This window comes from Rhinoraja longicauda, chromosome 30 (genome assembly GCF_053455715.1).
Source record: "Rhinoraja longicauda isolate Sanriku21f chromosome 30, sRhiLon1.1, whole genome shotgun sequence".
In the NCBI taxonomy this organism is placed as follows: domain Eukaryota; kingdom Metazoa; phylum Chordata; class Chondrichthyes; order Rajiformes; family Arhynchobatidae; genus Rhinoraja; species Rhinoraja longicauda.
In genome coordinates, this window is record NC_135982.1 from 1,410,304 (window position 1) to 1,428,438 (window position 18,135).

General features: G+C 46.0%; 1 protein-coding gene across 1 annotated transcript in view; it reads left to right on the top strand.

Moving 5' to 3' along the window:
* Positions 1–18,135, top strand: part of LOC144607921 (uncharacterized) — a 511,597-nt gene that overhangs the window by 225,326 nt on the left and 268,136 nt on the right. The window contains exon 5 of the mRNA XM_078425055.1: positions 7,518–7,640. Within this exon, the coding sequence (XP_078281181.1) occupies positions 7,518–7,640 (123 nt within the window). The remainder of the gene's footprint in view (positions 1–7,517; positions 7,641–18,135) is intronic.

Consider the following 18,135-nt stretch of genomic DNA (forward strand, 5'->3'; position numbering starts at 1 on the left):
ACAAATTCTCTGCTTTTCTGGAATAACATCTCCTTTTGTGCAATCATTGAGACAAAGATAAACTGGAATTGATGTTTCTTTTGGTGAAATGCAACCTGATGGAGTGGATGTGGAGGCGTGGAGAGATATGGAGAGGATGGTTCCACTAGTGGGAGAGTCTAGGACCGGAGGACACAGCCTCAGAATAAAAGGACGTACCTTTAGGAAGGAGATGAGGAGGAATTTCTTTAGTCAGAGGGTGGTGAATCTGTGGAATTCATTGCCACAGAAGTCTGCAGAGGCCGTCAATGGATATTTTTAACACAGAGATTGATTCATTCATGATTACTATGGCTGTCAGGGGTTATGGGGAGAAGGCAGGAGAATGGGGTTAGGAGGGAGAGATAGATCAGCCATGACTGAATGGTGGGGTAGCCTTGGTAGGCCGAATGGTCTAATTCTGCTCCTATCACATCTGATCTTATGATTGAATGGTGGAGTAGACTTGTTGGGCCGAATGGCCTAATTCTGCTCCTATCACTTATGAAGCTATGAGAGGTTCTGGTCTTCAACACTGAGCCAATTCCACAGAGGAGGAGGTGAGGTTTGGACCAAGTCAGCCGAGGCCATGTTGAATAGCGGAGAGGGCCTGATGGGTCGAGTGATTTGCTTCTGCTCCTATTTTCTAATGTTCTCAAGATCCTGTTGCCATCAATGATTACCCAGCGTGGGAAGATCGTTCTGCTGCTTGGCACTCAGAAACGCTTACCTCTACTCTCCCTGATGGGTACGTCTCAGTGCCCTGAGCCCACCCTCTGCCAGTCGATGGCTCGAGCTCCATTTTGAGGTGTGAGATGTCCAGGCCATACCTCCATGGTGAGCATCACGTCCCATCTAACCAGTGATGTCTTTGCTCAAGCGTCCTACCATCAGGGGCAGTAGATATTCAAGATAGACACAAAGTGCTGGAGTAACTCAGCGGGTCAGGCAGCATCTCTGGAAAAGAAGAATAGGTGATGTTTATGGTCAGAACTCTTCTTCTAAAGAAGGGTCTTGACTCAAAACGTCACCTATTCTTTTTCTCCAGTGATGCTGCCTGTCCCGGCTGTGTTACTCCAGCGTTTTGTGCCTATCTTTGGTGTAAACTAGCATCTGCAGTTCCTTCCAACACAGCAGATAGTTATTCCATTCTAAATGGACCACTGTAGTTCATGTGCATCTCAGCAGTGGTCGACACACCTTTGAGCTACTGGCCTGAATCAGATGCCTGATCACGTCATAGCAAACGGGATACTTTCTTTTCTTCTCACTATTCCAAGGAAGCTGTGAGATAGATAGCATGCTCACACTGAAGAGTTGGGACCCTGGCACACAATCCCTGGGACACCACGAGACACATGGAAGTACATTTCCATACACATACGTATGGTGTTCCTGCCTCCTACCTAGCTCATTCCCTGTTTCTCCAGTAGGTTATCTATCTTCAGCTCTTTTTCAACTCAATGATTATAAATCTGAATAATAATTATTTTTCTCTCCATAGGTGCAGAGTATTCCCAGCATTCTATGCTTTATCTCTAGCTTCTTATACTTGTCATCTTGCTCTCTGACTTACTGGGGACATTGTTAAATGTCTAGAGCAGTCCACATGAGTACCAGCAACTATTCTGTTGCTCTCCCAGTTACTTTCTGACCTTTCTGTCCTGGGCCTCCTCCACTGTCAGAGTGAGTGAGGCCACATGCAAATTGGAGGAACCGCACCTCATATTTCGCTTGGGCAGCTTACACCCCAGCGGTATGAATATGGATTTCTCTAATTTCAAGTAACCCTTGCATCCCCTCTCTCTCCGTCCCTCCCCCACCCTAATCATCGTACTAGTTTCACTGTTTGTATCCCTTCATTATCCCCTCTACCTCAGCCAACAATGGACCATTGTGGCCTCCACATTCCCTTGACCATCAGTTTGTTTCATACCTGTCGTTTCCCTCTCCCCTGACTTTCAGTCTGAAGCAGGGTCTTGACCTGAAACATCACCTATTCCTTTTCTCCAGAGATGCTGCCTGACTCGCTGAGTTACTCCGGCATTTTATGTCTATCTTTGGTGTTTACCAGCATCTAGAAACATAGAAACATAGAAAATAGGTGCAGGAGGAGGCCATTCGGCCCTTCGAGCCAGCACTGCATTTCATTGTGATCATGACTGATCATCCACAATCAATAACCTGTGCATGCCTTCTCCCCATATCCCTTGATTCCACTAGCCCCTAGAGCTCTATCTAACTCTCTCTTAAAGCCATACAGTGATTTGGCCTCCACTGCCCTCTGCGGCAAAGAATTCCACATATTCACAACTCTCTGGGTGAAAAAGTTCCCTCTCACCTCAGTTTTAAATGGCCTCCCCTTTATTCTAAGACTGTGGCCCCTGGTTCTGGACTCGCCCAACATTTGGAAATTTTTCCTGCATCTAGCTTGTCCAGTCCTTTTATACTTTTATACATCTCTATATGATCCCCTCTCATCCTTTAAACTCCAGTGAATACAAGCCCAGTCTTTTCAATCTTTCCTCATATGACAGTCCCGCCATCCCAGGGATCAATCTCGTGAACCTACGCTGCACTGCCTCAAATTCAAGGATTTCCTTCCTCAAATTAGGAGACCAAAACTGCACACAATACTCCATATGTGGTCTTACCAGGGCCCTATACAACTGCAGAAGAACCTCTTTACTCCTATACTGAAATCCTCTCGTTATGAAGGCCAAAATGCCATTAGCTTTCTTCACTGCCTGCTGTACCTGCACGCCAACTTTCAGTGACTGGTGTACAAGGACTCCCAGGTCTGGCTGCACCTCCCCCTTACCTAACCTGACACCATTGAGATAATAATCTGCCACCTTGTTTTTGCCGCCAAAGTGGATAACCTCACATTTATCTACATTATACTGCATCTGCCATGCATCTGCCCACTCACTCAACCTGTCCAGGTCACCCTGCAACCTCCTAACATTCTCTTCGCAGTTCACACTGCCACCCAGCTTTGTGTCATCCGCAAACCTGCTTGTGTTACTTCTAATTCCTTCATCCAAATCATTAATATATATGGTAAACAGTTGCAGCCCCAACACCGAGCCTTGCGGCACTCCACTCGCCACTGCCTGCCATTCTGAAAAGGACCCGTTTACTCCTACTCTTTGCTTCCTGTCTGCCAACCAATTCTCTATCCATGTCAACACCCTACGCCTGATACCATGTGCTCTAATTTTGCTCACCAATCTCCCGTGTGGGACCTTATCAAAGGCTTTCTGAAAGTCTGGATACACTACATCCACTGGCTCCCCTTCATCCATTTTACTTGTCACATCCTCAAAAAATTGCAGAAGATTAGTCAAGCATGATTTCACTTTCATAAATCCATGCTGACTTGGACTTATCCTTTTACTGCTATCCAAATGCACCGTTATTACCTCTTTAATAATTGACTCCAGCATCTTCCCCACCACCGATGTCAAGCCAACTGGTCTGTAATTCCCTGTTTTCTCTCGCTCTTTTCTTGAAAAGTGGGATAACACTAGCTACCTCTAATCCACAGGAACTGATTCTGAATCTATTGAACATTGAAAAATGATCACCAATGCGTCCACGATTTCTAGAGCCACCTCCTTGAGTACCCTGGGATGCAGACCATCAGGCCCAGGGGATTTATCAGCCTTCAGTCCCCAGTCCACCCAATACTATTTCTCGCATAATGCGAATTTCTTGCAGTTCCTCTACCCCCTAGATCCTCTGTCCTCTAGTACATCTGGGAGATTGTTTGTGTCTTCCTTAGTGAAGACAGATCCGAAGTACCTGTTCAACTCTTCTGCCATTTTCTTGTTACCCATAATAATTTCACCCATATCTGCCTTCAAGGGACCCGCATTTGACTTTGCTACTCTTTTTCTCTTAACATATCTAAGGAAGCTTTTACTGTCCTTCTTTATATTCTTGGCCAGCTTCCCCTCGAACTTCATCTTTTCAGCCCGTATTGCCCGTTTTGTTACCTTCTGTTGTCCTATGAAAGTTTCCCAATCCTCTGGCTTCCCGCTACTCATTGCTGTGTTATACACCTTTTCTTTTAGTTTAATTCCATCCCTAACTTCCCTTGTCAACCACGGTTGCCTCCTATTCCCTTTAGAATCTTTCTTCCTCTTTGGAATGAAATAATCCTGCATCTTCCGGATTATGCCCAGAAATTCTTGCCATTGCTGTTCCACCGTCATTCCTGCTAAGATCCCTTTCCAGTCGACCTTGGCCAGCTCCTCTCTCATGCCTTCATAGTCCCCTTTGTTCAACTGCAACACTGACACTTCCGATTTAACCTTCTCCCTCTCAAATTGCAAATTAAAACTAATCATATTATGATCACTACCTCCTTTACCTCGAGTTTTATCAAATCTGGTTCATTGGACAACACTAAATCCAGAATTGCCTATTCTCTGGTCGGCTCCATTACAAGCTGCTCTAAGAATCCTGCAGTTCTTCCTCTTCCTTCTGCTGGGTTAGCAGAGAGGAGAGTCGGGGCAGCATTCACATTGACACTGGTATCTCAAGCCTGCACTGGATATCTGCTTTGTGCAAGCCTTACCTCCCCATGAACTGTGGCTTTGTATAAAACAGGGGCGGCACGGTGGCGCAGCAGTAGAGTTGCTGCCTTGCAGCACCAGTGACCCGGCTTCCATCCTGACTATGGATGCTGTCTGTACGGAGTTTGTACATTCTCCCCGTGACCTGCGTGGGCTTTCTCTGGGTGCTCTGGTTCCTCCCACACTCCAAAGATGTACAGATTTGTAGGGACATTGTCTTGGTAAAATTGTAAATTGTCCTAGTGTGTGTAGGATAGTGTTAGTGTGTGGGGGTCGCTGATCGGACTTGGTGGGCAGAAGGGCCTGTTTCCGCGCTGTATCTCTAAATTAAAACTAAAAAACTAAAAACAATGCACACGGAGGTGCCTAAAACATCGCATCGAATGAAAGGAACTATGCAACAATAAAAAGCAAGCCCACTCACCACACGCAGCCTCTCAAGTTACTCATATACAGTATCCCTAAATGTTATTTCTGAAAGCAATGTAATTTGCATTTGACGGAATCACTACGATTCATTCCAGCAGCTACCCACGGAGCCTGTTCAAGCAAGGTCTGACATTTCATTCTTCTTGATGGCAGCATTCACCACAGAGGGTGGTGAGTGACTGGAACATGCTGCTGGGGTGGTGGGGGAGGCAGAAATGGCTTTTAGTGGCAGATAAATCGACACATGAATATCAGGAAATGGTGGGATATGCATCATGTGCAAGCAGAGGAGGTGAGTTTAACGTGGCAACATGGCCATTGTGGACCAAACAGCCTGTCCCTGTGGTGTACAGGTCCATGTTTCATACTGCTTTTTAAATACATTATATCTGTGTCTTTATTAAAATATCCCGTGGCTTCCTGAAGTCATTTACACTGTCACTCCTTTGTCTTTCCTGAGTGTTGGATTCTGAAGCTCGATCGTTGCTTGCCTGTTGCAAGGGGCAATGGTAGAGTTGCTACCTCACAGCGTCAGAGACCCGGGTTTGATCTTGACTATAGGTGCTGTCTGTACGGAGTTTGGATGTTCTCCCTGTGACCATGTGGGTTTCTCCGGGTGCTCTCGTTTCCTCCCACACTCAATAGACAATAGACAATAGGTGCAGGGGTAGGCCATTCGGCCCTTCGAGCCAGCACCACCATTCAATGTGATCATGGCTGATCATTCTCAATCAGTACCCCGTTCCTGCTTTCTCCCCATACCCCCTGACTCCGCCATCCTTAAGAGCTCTATCTAGCTCTCTCTTGAAAGCATTCAGAAAACTGGCCTCCACTGCCTTCTGAGGCAGAGAATTCCACAGATTTATAACTCTCTGACTGAAAAAGTTTTCCTCATCTCTGATCTAAATGGCCTACCCCTTATTCTTAAACTGTGGCCCCTTTTTCTGGACTCCCCCAACATTGGGAACATGTTTCCTGCCTCTAACGTGTCCAACCCCTTAATAATCCTATATGTTTCAATAAACATGTTCCCAATGGCTGTTTCTTCTTCTTGTGAGAGCAATGCCCTCTGATGTTGCTCCATGGTGGTCCTGATGCAGAATGATTGGAAACCCTACCCACACCCCCTTTTATAGGGAAACTGCATGATTCCATAGTTTTGGAGCCAAAATGACGTGAATTGTCTTCACTTGTTGCCGACAGGGTCGTATCTTGTTGTGGGTGGATGTAAGTTGACCGGTTGTCATAGTCTGTCGCCTGTGTGGTCGTAGGTTATAGGTTGTGGTCGTATGTGGACGTCCTAAGTCCCGACGATTGGGTCGGTTGTCGATAGCTTGCCGTAACTTGACATTGACTAGGTGGTAGGTTGTTGTAGCTTGTCGTAGACATTGTCGTACGGGAGGACCAGTCGTCGGTTTTTCAGCGAAGTGCTACGACTATTGCAGTCACCGGCAGTCACCTAAAAATACGCCTAACTGGGACAGGGCCTTAACCAGCATCTCCAATTCCTTCATACACAGGCTACATCCACAACTCTCTGCAATTTCTTGTGGTTTTGGGCAGAGCTGTTCCCAAACAAAGCTGTGATGCCAACCAATAATGTACTTTCTACAGCGCATCTGTAGAAGTTAGTAAGAATCATTGGAGACATGCTCAATTTCTTTAGTATCCCGAGGAAGTAGAGACATTCGTGAGGCTTTGCCCAGAGCATCAACATGGTTGATCTGTCAGCGATGGTAGGCACACAGCAGTGGACATCTATCTGTCAGCGATGGTAGGCACACAGCAGTGGACATCTACCAGAGTCGTTTGGGCTTGGGTTAAGCATCTCACTGAAAGTGGCCATTTCTGTCTATGGAGCCACAAGCTGTGACTCAGAGGAAGAGGACTACCTGTGGGATAAAGCTATTCCCAATATGCCTTTGGCCCAGAGGATCAGGCTTTCACACACAACCATCCTGATACTGTGTCAAATAAATTGGATTGAATATCTGAAACATTGGGATTGCTCTAGCAAAGACCTCACAATGGATGGAATGCACCATGGGGTTTAGTTTAGTTTAGTTTAGAGATGCAGTGCAGAAACAGGCCCTTCGACCCACTGAGTCCACGTCGACCAGTGTCCCCGTATACCAGCTCTGTCCGACACACTAGGGTCCATTTACAATTTTCACCGAAGCCAATTAACCTATAAAACCAGTACGCGTTTGGAGTGTTAGAGGAAACTGGAGATAATCCACGCAGAAAATCCATGGTCACGGGGAGAACGTACAAACACCGTGCAGACAAGCACCCCTGGTCAGGATCGAACCCGGGTCTCTGGTACCGTAAGGCAGCAACTCTACCGCCCATGGGTTGTACTAAGCCTCGTTGGTTAGCACGCAACAAAAGCTTTTCACTGTACCTCGGTACACGTGACAATAAACTAAACTGAAGGCTTGGATCAATAAAGCACATGTTTACATGTTTCCTGTGTTTGTTTTACAGATGTGAATGAATGTGAGGCGGACAGTGGGGGATGTGCTGGCCGCTGCAGTAACACCATTGGCAGCTTCTACTGCCAGTGCCGTGAGGGTCAGGTGCTGCAGTCCGATGGCAAGACCTGTGAAGGTAGGACCAGACCACACCGGACATCACAGCTACCTAACACCCTGCTTTGTAGTTCAGAGCTTATTTAGAGGTTGTAGTGTTTAATAGCCTTGATGGCTGTAGGGAAGAAGCCGTTCCTGAAGTTTTTGGGCTCCTGTACCTTCTTCCCAAAGGCAGTAGTGAGATGAGTGTGTGGCCAGGGTGGTGTGGGTCTCCGATGATGCTGGCTGCCTTTTTGAGGCAGCGACTCCGGTAAATCCCTTGGATGGTGGGGAGGTCAGAGCTGGTGATGGACTGGGCTGTGTTCACAGCTTTTTACAGTCTGTTTCGCTCCTGGGCGTTCATGTTGCCGAACCAGGCCGTGATGCTACCAGGCAATATGCTCTCTACTGTACACCTGTAGATTATGTGAAGTAGAGAGAAATGACCAAGTGTGAGAGTTAGAGACAGTGTGGACATTTAGAACACAGAGAATGACAATGTTAGTGACTGGAACCTGAGGGACCTGGTGCTGGAGACTAGAACAGCAGACAGTCAGTGCTGGAAGTGGGAAGGAGAAGGGAATGGTAGTGCAGATGAGAACGTGCTTACAGATCAGATGACAGATTAGAACAATGTGCTGGAGGAACAGCGGTCAGCTAACATCTGTGGAGGGAGTGGACAGGCCACATTTTGGGTCGTGTTCAGACCCACTGAGTTCCTCCAGTACTTTATATTTTGCTCAAGATTCCAGCATCAGCAGTTCCTTGGGTCAACAGAACAAGGGGAACGACCGGAGATTTGAACATGAGATGGAAATAGTGTTTGAGATTGAAATATGGAAGAAATGTTTTTGGATACATGGATATGGTTATTATACATGAACATATGTATCGGGACATGGATACATGATATATGAACATATGTATCGGGACATGGATACATGATATATGAACATATGTATCGGGACATGGATACATGATATAAGAACATATGATGAAAATTAGAATTTGATAGAGATAAGGGTGCTCATAAATGTTTAATTATCTTCTCATTTTCTGTGGAACTTGTTATGATGTTTTTGCCTGTGATACTAATCTTTGGTGTTTGGCGGGAGGGTCAGTGTGTGTTTGTATGCAGTACCTGTGTGCCTGCACTGTTCAGCGTGACCTCCCCTACGTAATTTATAGCTGTTGAGGGACATCTCTCATTGCCAAAGTACATGGTGAATCTGATCCAGGGAATGCTAATGGCAGATTCCTGAGAGGCTGCCTCACGTTGTTACTCTTTATGGAGTTTGTGAATAATACCGTACGACATTTCATCCGCAGTATGTGATAGTATGCTCCATTGATCTTTGTGACTGCAGCTTATGTTTTCTCTGTAAAAATATTGCCAGTGTTTGTTTTAATGTACTATTCAACAAGTCATGTCGCATGGTTACATTCTTCTGTTTTTTGTCTAGTCGGCTCCTGCCAATGCTAAGGTTTGCCTTGATGTTCATTCAAACATCTTTCTGGAGAAATAGATACTACATTTTCTGCTCTATACTTCCTGCAACAAATCTTGAAACAGTTATACCTTAATTTATAAGACATGAGGCTGTTGTAACGGTTTTATTTTAGTTTTTTGTCTTAAGTAGCAAGGTACAGTGAAAAGCTTTTTTTGTTGCTTACCAGTCAGCGGAAAGACTATACATAATTACAATCAAACCATCCACTGTGGACAGGTACAGGATAAAGGGAATAGCATTGATTGCAAGATAAAGTCCTGGAAAGTCCAATTAAATATCATCCAAGGGTCTTCCATGAGGCAGATGATGGGTCAGCATTGCTCTCTGGTTGTGGTAGGATGGCTCAGTTGCCTGATAACAGCTGGGAAGAAACTGTCCCTGAATCTGGAGGTGTGCGTTTTCACACTTCTGTACCTTTTGCCTGATAGGAGAGGGGAGACGAGGGAGTGACAGGGGCGAAACTGGTCCTTGCTGATGCTGCTGGCCTTGCCGAGGCAGCCGAGGCTGCTAGCCTTGCCGAGGCAACGTGAAGTGTAGATGGAGTCAATAGTTAGTTTGTGTGATGGTCTGGGTTGTGTCCACAATTCTCTGTAATTTTTTGCGGTCTTGGATGGAGCTGTTCCCAAACCATGCTGTGATTCATCCTGATAAAATGCTTTCTATGGTGCATCTGTAGAATTTGGTGAGAGTTGTTGGGGACATGCTAAACTTCCAAAGCTTTCTAAGGAAGTAGAGGCGTTGGAGTGCTTTCTTGGCCTTTGCTTTGATATGGGTGGTCCAGGACAAGTTGTTGATGATATTTACTCCTCAGAACTTGAAGCTCTTAACCATCTGTACTTCAGCACCTCCAGTATCAACCAGGGTGCGTGTTCCGCTTTGTTTCTTGAAGTCAATCACTTTGTCTTGCTAACATTGAGAGAAAGGTTGTTGTCTTAGCATCAGTCACAAAGTTCCCAATCTCCTTCCTGTACTCCGTCTCATCATTATTTGATATCTGGACCACAATGGTGGAGTCATCAGGAAAGTTGCAAATTGCGTTGGGTGTATGAGGAGTAAGGAAGGGGGCTGACAACACAGCCTTGCAGAGCACCAGTGTTGAGGATTATCGTTGGGGATGATCCTCACTGATTGTGGTCTGTTGGTCAGGAAGTCGATGATGCAGTTGCAGAGGTGAGTGCTGACTCCAAGCTCCACGAGTTTGGTGATGAGGTTGGAAGGAATAATGGTATTTTATAGCCGAGCTGTAGTCTGTGAATAGAAGTCTGATGTAGGTGTCTCTCTGATCCAGGTGTTCCAGGGGTGCGTGTAGGGCCAGGGAGATGGCATCAGCTGTGGACATGTTTTGGTGGGAGGCAAACAGCAGTGGGTCAAGGTAGCTCAGTAGACTGGAGTTAATGCATTCCATTGCCAGCTTCTCAAAGCACATGTTTTTGAGGGTTTCTACGTTTTCTGTTATTTGATACAAAGAGATGTTCCTCCTGATTCAGTTGTTAAGTTGTGTCTTTTTGTTTATATAATGTTTCTGGTTCCTCTTCTGTTCTGTGGCTCTCTGATTTATTTTGAGTATTCGTTTCTCTGAAGATTGGTATTCAGCTAGTTCAGAGATTGAGGATGTAGTCAGCTGTATGGGTCCTTGTGTCTTCCTAGTTTCTGTCAAAGGTCCGGCATGTTGTGTACTGATTCAACAGGAGGAATAGAAAAGAGGAGAGAGAAGGGAAAGCAAACCAACATACATGTGCAGCACGGTGGCGCAGCAGTAGAGTTGCTGCCTTACAGCACCAGAGACCCGGGTCCGATCGTGACTATGGGTGCTGTCTGTACGGAGTTTGTATGTTCTCCCCGAGACCGCATGGATTTCCCCCTGGTGCTCCGGTTTCCTCCCACACTCCAAAGACGTCAAGGGTTTGTAGGCTAACTGGCTTGGTATACTTGCAAATTGTCCCTAGTGTGGCTTGGATAGTGTTAGGTCATAAGGTCATAAGTGATAGAAGCAGAATTAGGCCATTCAACCCATCAAGCCTACTCCACCATTCAATCATGGCTGATCTATCTAACCCCATTCTCCTGCCTTCTCCCCATAACTCCTGATACCCATGATGTGCGGGGATCGCTGGTCGGTGCGGACTCGATGGGCAGAAGGCATGTTTCCATGCTGTAGCTCTAAACTAAACTAAAATAACTAAATTAAAAGGAAAAAATTGGCTTAATTTTGTGCTATAAGAAGTGTGTGTGTTTATGTGTGGGTGTGTATGTGTGTACGTATGTGAGAGTGTATGTGTGTGAGTGTGCGTGTGTGCATGTGTTTGTTTATGTGTGAGTGTGTATGTGTGTGAGTGTGTGAGTGTGTGTGTGTGTTTATGTGTGAGTGTGTATGTGTGTGTATGTATGTGAGTGTGTGTGTATGTGTGTGTTTATGTGTAAGTGTGTATGTGTGTGTGTGTGTATGTATGTGAGTGTGTGTGAGTGTGTGAGTGTGTGTGTGTGTGCATGTGTGTGAGTGTGTGAGTGTGTATGTGTGTGTGTGTGCATGTGTGAGTGTGTATGTGTGTGAGTGTGTGTGTGTGTGAGTGTGTATGTGAGTGTGTATGTGTGAGTGTGTATGTGTGTGAGTGTGTGTGTGAGTGAGTGTGAGAGTGTGTATGTGTGTGCGCATGTGTGTGTTTATGTGTGAGTGTGTATGTGTGTGTGTGTGCATGTGTGTGAGTTTGTGTGAATGTGTATGTGTGTGAGTGTGTGCATGTGTGTGTGTATGTGTGTGAGTGTGTATGTGTGTGAGTGTGTGTTTATGTGTGAGTGTGTATGTGTGAGTGTGTGTATGTGTGTGAGTGTGAGTGTGTATGTGTGAGTGTGTGTGTGTGTGTGTGAGTGTATGTGTGTGTGAGTGTGTATGTGTGAGTGTGTGTGTATGTGTGTGAGTGTGTGTGTATGTGTGTGTTTATGTGTGAGTGTGTATGTGTGTGAGTGTGTGTGTGTGTATGTGTGTGAGTGTGTGAGTGTGTGTGTGTGTGTGTGTGAGTGTGCATGTGTGAGTGTGTGTGTGTGTGAGTGTGTGTGCATGTGTGTGTGTGAATGTGCATGTGTGTGTGTGAATGTGTGTGCGTGAGTGTGTGTGTGTGTATGTGTAAGTGTGTGTGCGTGTGAGTGTGAGTGTGTGTGCGTGTGTGCGTGCGTGCATGCGTGCGTGCGTGCGTGAAGGAGACCAAATCTGAGGTTTAGCACAGGCACAGGCTTGTCTAAGGTTAAGACCCATTAATCAGGTCTTTGGCATTAAAGGAGGAAACTGACTTATAGGGAAACTAGATTTGGAAGCTAATTGAATAGGAATGGAATGTAATGGTCCATTGTGTGTGGCATGCTTTACAAAACTCATAAAAATGCCCCGAGTTATAACATACTGTATTATAAAAAATTACTGATAAAGAAAAGCTCATTTAGTTGTCAGTTATCTAGTGCGTGATCACTTGTAGTTTCTGCTTTTTATTTCAACACTGGGGCTTATGTTTAATGATCGAGAATGTGTTTCCTTCTCCAGAGAAACTCGTGTAACAGAAATGCCATAATCTGTTTAACACTGCAGAATTTAAAATGGTGGCAAAGTTCCTATTGTAAAGATAAGGCCTGTACTTGGTGCTGTCGTCTTGTATCCAAAATCATAAAACGAGGCTCTTGTAGTTATCAGCAAGTTAAGACGTAGACATCATGGGCCAGCACATTGCCTTGCACCCACTTAACATGGATGAGCTAGGTTGTGTGGTACATGTTGACTTGTCTGAAATTCATTAATCTGAAGATAGACACAAAATGCTGGAGTAACTCAGCGGGTCAGGCAGCATCTCTGGAGAGAAGGAATGGGTGACGTTTCGGGTCGAGACCCTTCTTCAGACTGGTTAGGGATAAGGGAAACGAGACATATATAGACGTTGATGTAGGGAGATAAAGAACAAAGAAGTCCAGAACCAGGAGTCACAGTTAAGAATAAGGGGAAGGCCATTTAGGACTGAGATGAGGAAAAACTTCTACACTCAGAGAGTTGTGAATCTGTGGAATTCTTGCCACAGAAGGCAGTCGAGGCCAATTCACTGGATGTTCTCAAGAGAGAGTTAGATTTAGCTCTTAGGGCTAAAGGAATCAAAGAATATAGGGAAATAGCAGGAATGGGCTACTGATTTTAGATGATCAGCCACGATCATATTGAATGGCGGTACTGGCTCGAAGGGCCGAATGGCCTATTTCTGCACCTAATTTTCTGTTTCTTTGTTTCTGTGAATGAAAGATATGCAAAAAAATAATGATGATAAAGGAAACAGGCCATTGTTAAGGCCTGTCCCACTTAGGCAGTTTCTCAGGCGACAGCCGGCGACTGTCATAGTCGTAGCGGGTTGCCGAAAAACCGGTGACTGGGCCCTCTCCCCTACGGCAATGTCTACGACAAGCTAAGGACAATCATCGCAACTTAGGCGTCCACCTACGACCGCACCTACGACAACCTACGACCACACAACCTACGACAAGAGAGAGCTTTCAAGAGAGAGCTGGATAGAGCTCTTAAGGATAGCGGAGTCAGGGGGTATGGGGAGAAGGCAGGAACAGGGTACTGATTGAGAATGATCAGCCATGATCACATTGAATGGCGGTGCTGGCTCGAAGGGCCGAATGGCCTCCTCCTGCACCTATTGTCTATTGTCTATTGTCTATTGACAACCGTAGTCAACCTACATCTACCCACGACAAGCTATGAGAAGCTACGGCCCTGTCGGCGACAACTGAAGACAATTCACGTCATTTTGGCCTCCGGTTTTGACGCCGGTACCTGTCACTAGTTGACGTAGGTCATCGCCAATGGAATTTACCGAAGTCAGCACCGGCGACAACCTACGTCACCTGGCGACAACCTGGCGACAACCTACGACAGCGCCTACGTCAGGAGACGTCAAGCTACGATCATTGGCGTCAAACCAACAGTCGCCGAAATTTTTAAAATATTTCATAATCCAGTAGCGACCAGAAAAATGCTACGACTCTTTGAAGACGACTCACGACCGTACAGATGACACCCCAGTGACCGTGTGGCGACAGCCTAGTCGCCTGTAGTCGCCTAAGTGGGACAGGGGCTTTAGCTTGCTTGTAGGGTGACAACGAGAAGCTGGTGTGACTTGGATGGGGAGGGATAGAGAGAGAGGGAATGTTGTATAAACACGTGATGCTCGTCATTAATCCTTGACTGCCAAGTTTGTGACTGGAAGTCGTGGAGCACTTTCTCTGACAGTTGCATCTTGCTGGGATCTGGCGGAGACTACACCCTCCAACGCATTACTGAATCCATGAACGTAATGCTGAGGTGGGAAGTGAATTGCAGACCCGCTCACCGTCAATAAGCGAGTTCAGTATCTCGACTGTGCATGCCCAGGTCATAGGTCACTCATGCTAACCATCTCACCGGCTGAGCTGCTGTGAATATACAGACCTGCGATTCATGCGTATTTTCCAGTTTTGCTTCTTCAAGGTAAGAAAATACTGCTTTCAAAACTATTAACTAGGTGTACGTATGGTTCATTTGTACAAAACAACGATGATTTTGAAGGTTTTATTGCCTTATGCTTCGGTGGGTGAGTGAGATCGTGACGATGAATAACAATCATCCCCATAACATTGGATAATTTTAATCAGTATTTGACATTCTAATTTTCTGTTATAATCTTGTGATTGTATAAATTAGATCAATATACTTGCATCTAGAGAATAACCGAGTTCGGTATCTCGCTTCTTCAGATTTCTGAAGAAGGGTCTCGACCCGAAACGTCACCCATTCCTTCTCTCCAGAGATGCTGCCTGACCCGCTGAGTTACTCCAGCATTTTGTGTCTGTCATTTATGGGGTGGCTACGTGCAAAGATGTGGCCCTTACTTTATACCTCAAAAATGTTTCACTGTAAAGTGCTTCAGCTTCTCATTATTAACTTCAATCAAAGTGCAGAGAATTGGGCAAAATGTAAAATGGGCTGCACAGTGGCACAGTGGCACAGTGGCACAGTGTCACAGTGGCACAGTGTCACCACAGTGTCACAGTGGCACAGTGTCACCACAGTGGCACAGTGTCAGCACTGGCACAGTGGCACAGTGTCAGCACAGTGTCAGCACAGTGTCAGCACAGTGTCAGCACAGTGTCAGCACAGTGGCACAGTGTCACAGTGGCACAGTGTCAGCACAGTGGCACAGTGGCAAAGTGTCAGCACTGACACAGTGGCACAGTGTCAGCACAGTGGCACAGTGTCAGCACTGGTACAGTGGCACAGTGTCAGCACAGTGTCAGCACAGTGTCAGCACAGTGGAACAGTGTCAGCACAGTGGCACAGTGTCAGCACAGCGGTAGAGTTGCTGCCTTACGGCCAGAGACCTGGGTTAGATCCCGACCTTAGAAGCTGTCTGTGTGGAGTTTGCACGATCCTCCTGTGACTGCGTGGGTTTTCTCCGGGCGCTCTGGTTTACTCCCACATCCCGAAGTTGTGCAAGTTTGTAGGTTAATTGGCTTCTGTAAAAATGCCCCTAGTGTGTAGGATTCAAAACAGGAATAATGTAAACCAGTACGAATGTGTGATCGCTGGTCGGTGCGGAGTCGGTGGGCTGAAGGGCCTGTTTCCATGCTGTAATTCGAAATTAAACTAAACTGAATGAAAGGGTTAAATTGTGAGGGAAATTGGGTAAATCAGGCAAGAATTCCCTCATGTTCATGAGATTGTACAATTCAGACGTTTATGATTTTAAAAGTGTTTGAAGGGGTCAATGTCCATGATACTATTTCTTTAGATTGGATAGGAGATCAAAACTGATTTGATAATTTAGCAGGAAAGGGAGAGGTCGTTTCTCACACAGGGGAGAAGAGAGGTCGTGACATTTCATTGAAAGGCCGTGAAGCATCCGAAGGGCTGGGGTTTTCAGAAGGGTTTCTCAGGTTAGTGCGGCAACCACTGTTGAAAGGCAGTGACATCAGGGCAAGGGGCTGTTCTCCGCACCTTCCACCCCCCCCCCCCCCCCCTGCATGCCCACGCACCTTGCGATGACAGCATCTTATGGATTTGTAATGGAGATCAACAGGATGCCTCCCCACCACTGAATCAGCTGCTTCCCTCCTTATCCTTGTAGACATTACAGATGTAGCGTTTTGTCCCAACGAGTCCGCATCAACCAGCCAACACTCTGTACACTAGCACTATCCCACACACCAGGGACAATTTACAATTTTACCAAAGCCAATTAACCTACAAACCTGCATGTCTTTGGGATGTTGGTGGAAACTGGAGCACCCGGAGAAAACCCAAGCAGGTGATGGGGAGAAGGTACAAACTCCATACAGACGGCACCCGTAGTTGGGATGGAACCCGGGTCTCTGGCGCTGTAAAGCAGCAACTCTACCACTGTCCTTTCTCCAGAGAATAACCTCAGTGTGAAATGTAGCTGGTGGACCTGCAGCAAACCGAAGGGAAACGCAAAGGGAATTGTACCCTTGAAATCGTCTGGAAAAAAAGTGTAAGAGAGCAAAAGGAAAATGTGTGAAGAAGATGAGAGGGGGTGTGACAGGATTATGTTTGGTCTGGGATCAGTGGGATAATCAGTGGTGTTGCATGAGACCAGGAGGCATAGCAGACCTGATGTCAGTGTGATTAACAAGGTTAAATGAGCTGCTGGCAAGGAGCCAGGAGACACAAGGCTATGAAATGTGGTTCTTTTTCCACCTTTGACTGCGTATGCATTTTATGTATTGAAAGGGCGTCAATCCGGCATCAGCTATTAATTTGCTCCACTGGACCAAGGATTGAAAGCTCAAGGTTGCCATTGTGTGAGGGACTGCTTGACTGGCAGTGCCAAGAGACTGGGCTGCAGAAATGTCAGCCTCCACTGTGGTGGAGTAGCTGGGTGCATGTGCTGTCACTGGCTCGACCACACAGGCAGGGCCATTATTTGAAGGAGGCTATTTTTCAAATTCAGACTCAATTGTGATTCCTGAGATTGTTTACTGCATCACGTAACCACCGTGGGAGACAGTGTTGATATTATTTCGTGGTGCACCTTTCACATTCAGTCGGATCGATGTTGCCCAGGAGTGCTCTCCTTTCTCCACACATTCACTCTCTCCAGCTCTGTCTGCCTCTGTTTGCTGTTTTGTTATTGTCTGCTCTCTGGTTATTTGCCACGTTGTGCCGCAAAACCTTCTTCGTCTGTGATCCATCCCTTTCTCTGGTACAGCCACTGTCTGCTTCCCATCGAGTCATAGAGTGATACAGTGTGGAAACAGGCCTTTCAGCCCAACTTGCCCGCATCAGCCAACAATGTGCCAGCAACACCAGTCCCATCTGCCCGCGTTTAGTCCATACCCCACCAAACATGTCCAATCCATGTATCTGTCAAACCATTTCTTAAACGTTGAGATGGTCCCTGCCTCAACTATGTCCTCTGACGTCTTGTTCCATTCACTCATATTCCTATCAAATCTTTTCCCCTTCACCTGAAACCCATGCCCTCTGGTCCTCGATTCCCCTACTCTGGGCAAGAGACTCTGTGCATCTTCCCGATCTATTCATCTCATTGTGTTAGCTGTATCTCACTCTCACCTTTAGATCAGATGACCGAGGTTCAGATCACAATGGACATTGCTTTATGATACCAAGGGAATCGTGAACTGTTACAAAGATCAACATTCACTTGTTGAACCAAAGACTTTCAATAATGGCGCCAAAACACGGTGTAATATGTGCAAAAAGAACCCCACTCTGCAGCTGCATATGTGAGAAATGAAGCTCTATTCAACCATTGAGCCATTGCATTTTCAAGTGGAATTTTCAGTGAATTTTCAGCTGTCAAAAGAGGAAATAATGATTTGGGCAGGGGATAATTCTCCGGCATCTCAAAGTGTGTTCATATACACCGAATTATAGACAATAGACAATAGACAATAGAAACATAGAAAATAGGTGCAGGAGTAGGCCATTCGGCCCTTTGAGCCTGCACCGCCACTCAACACGATCATGGC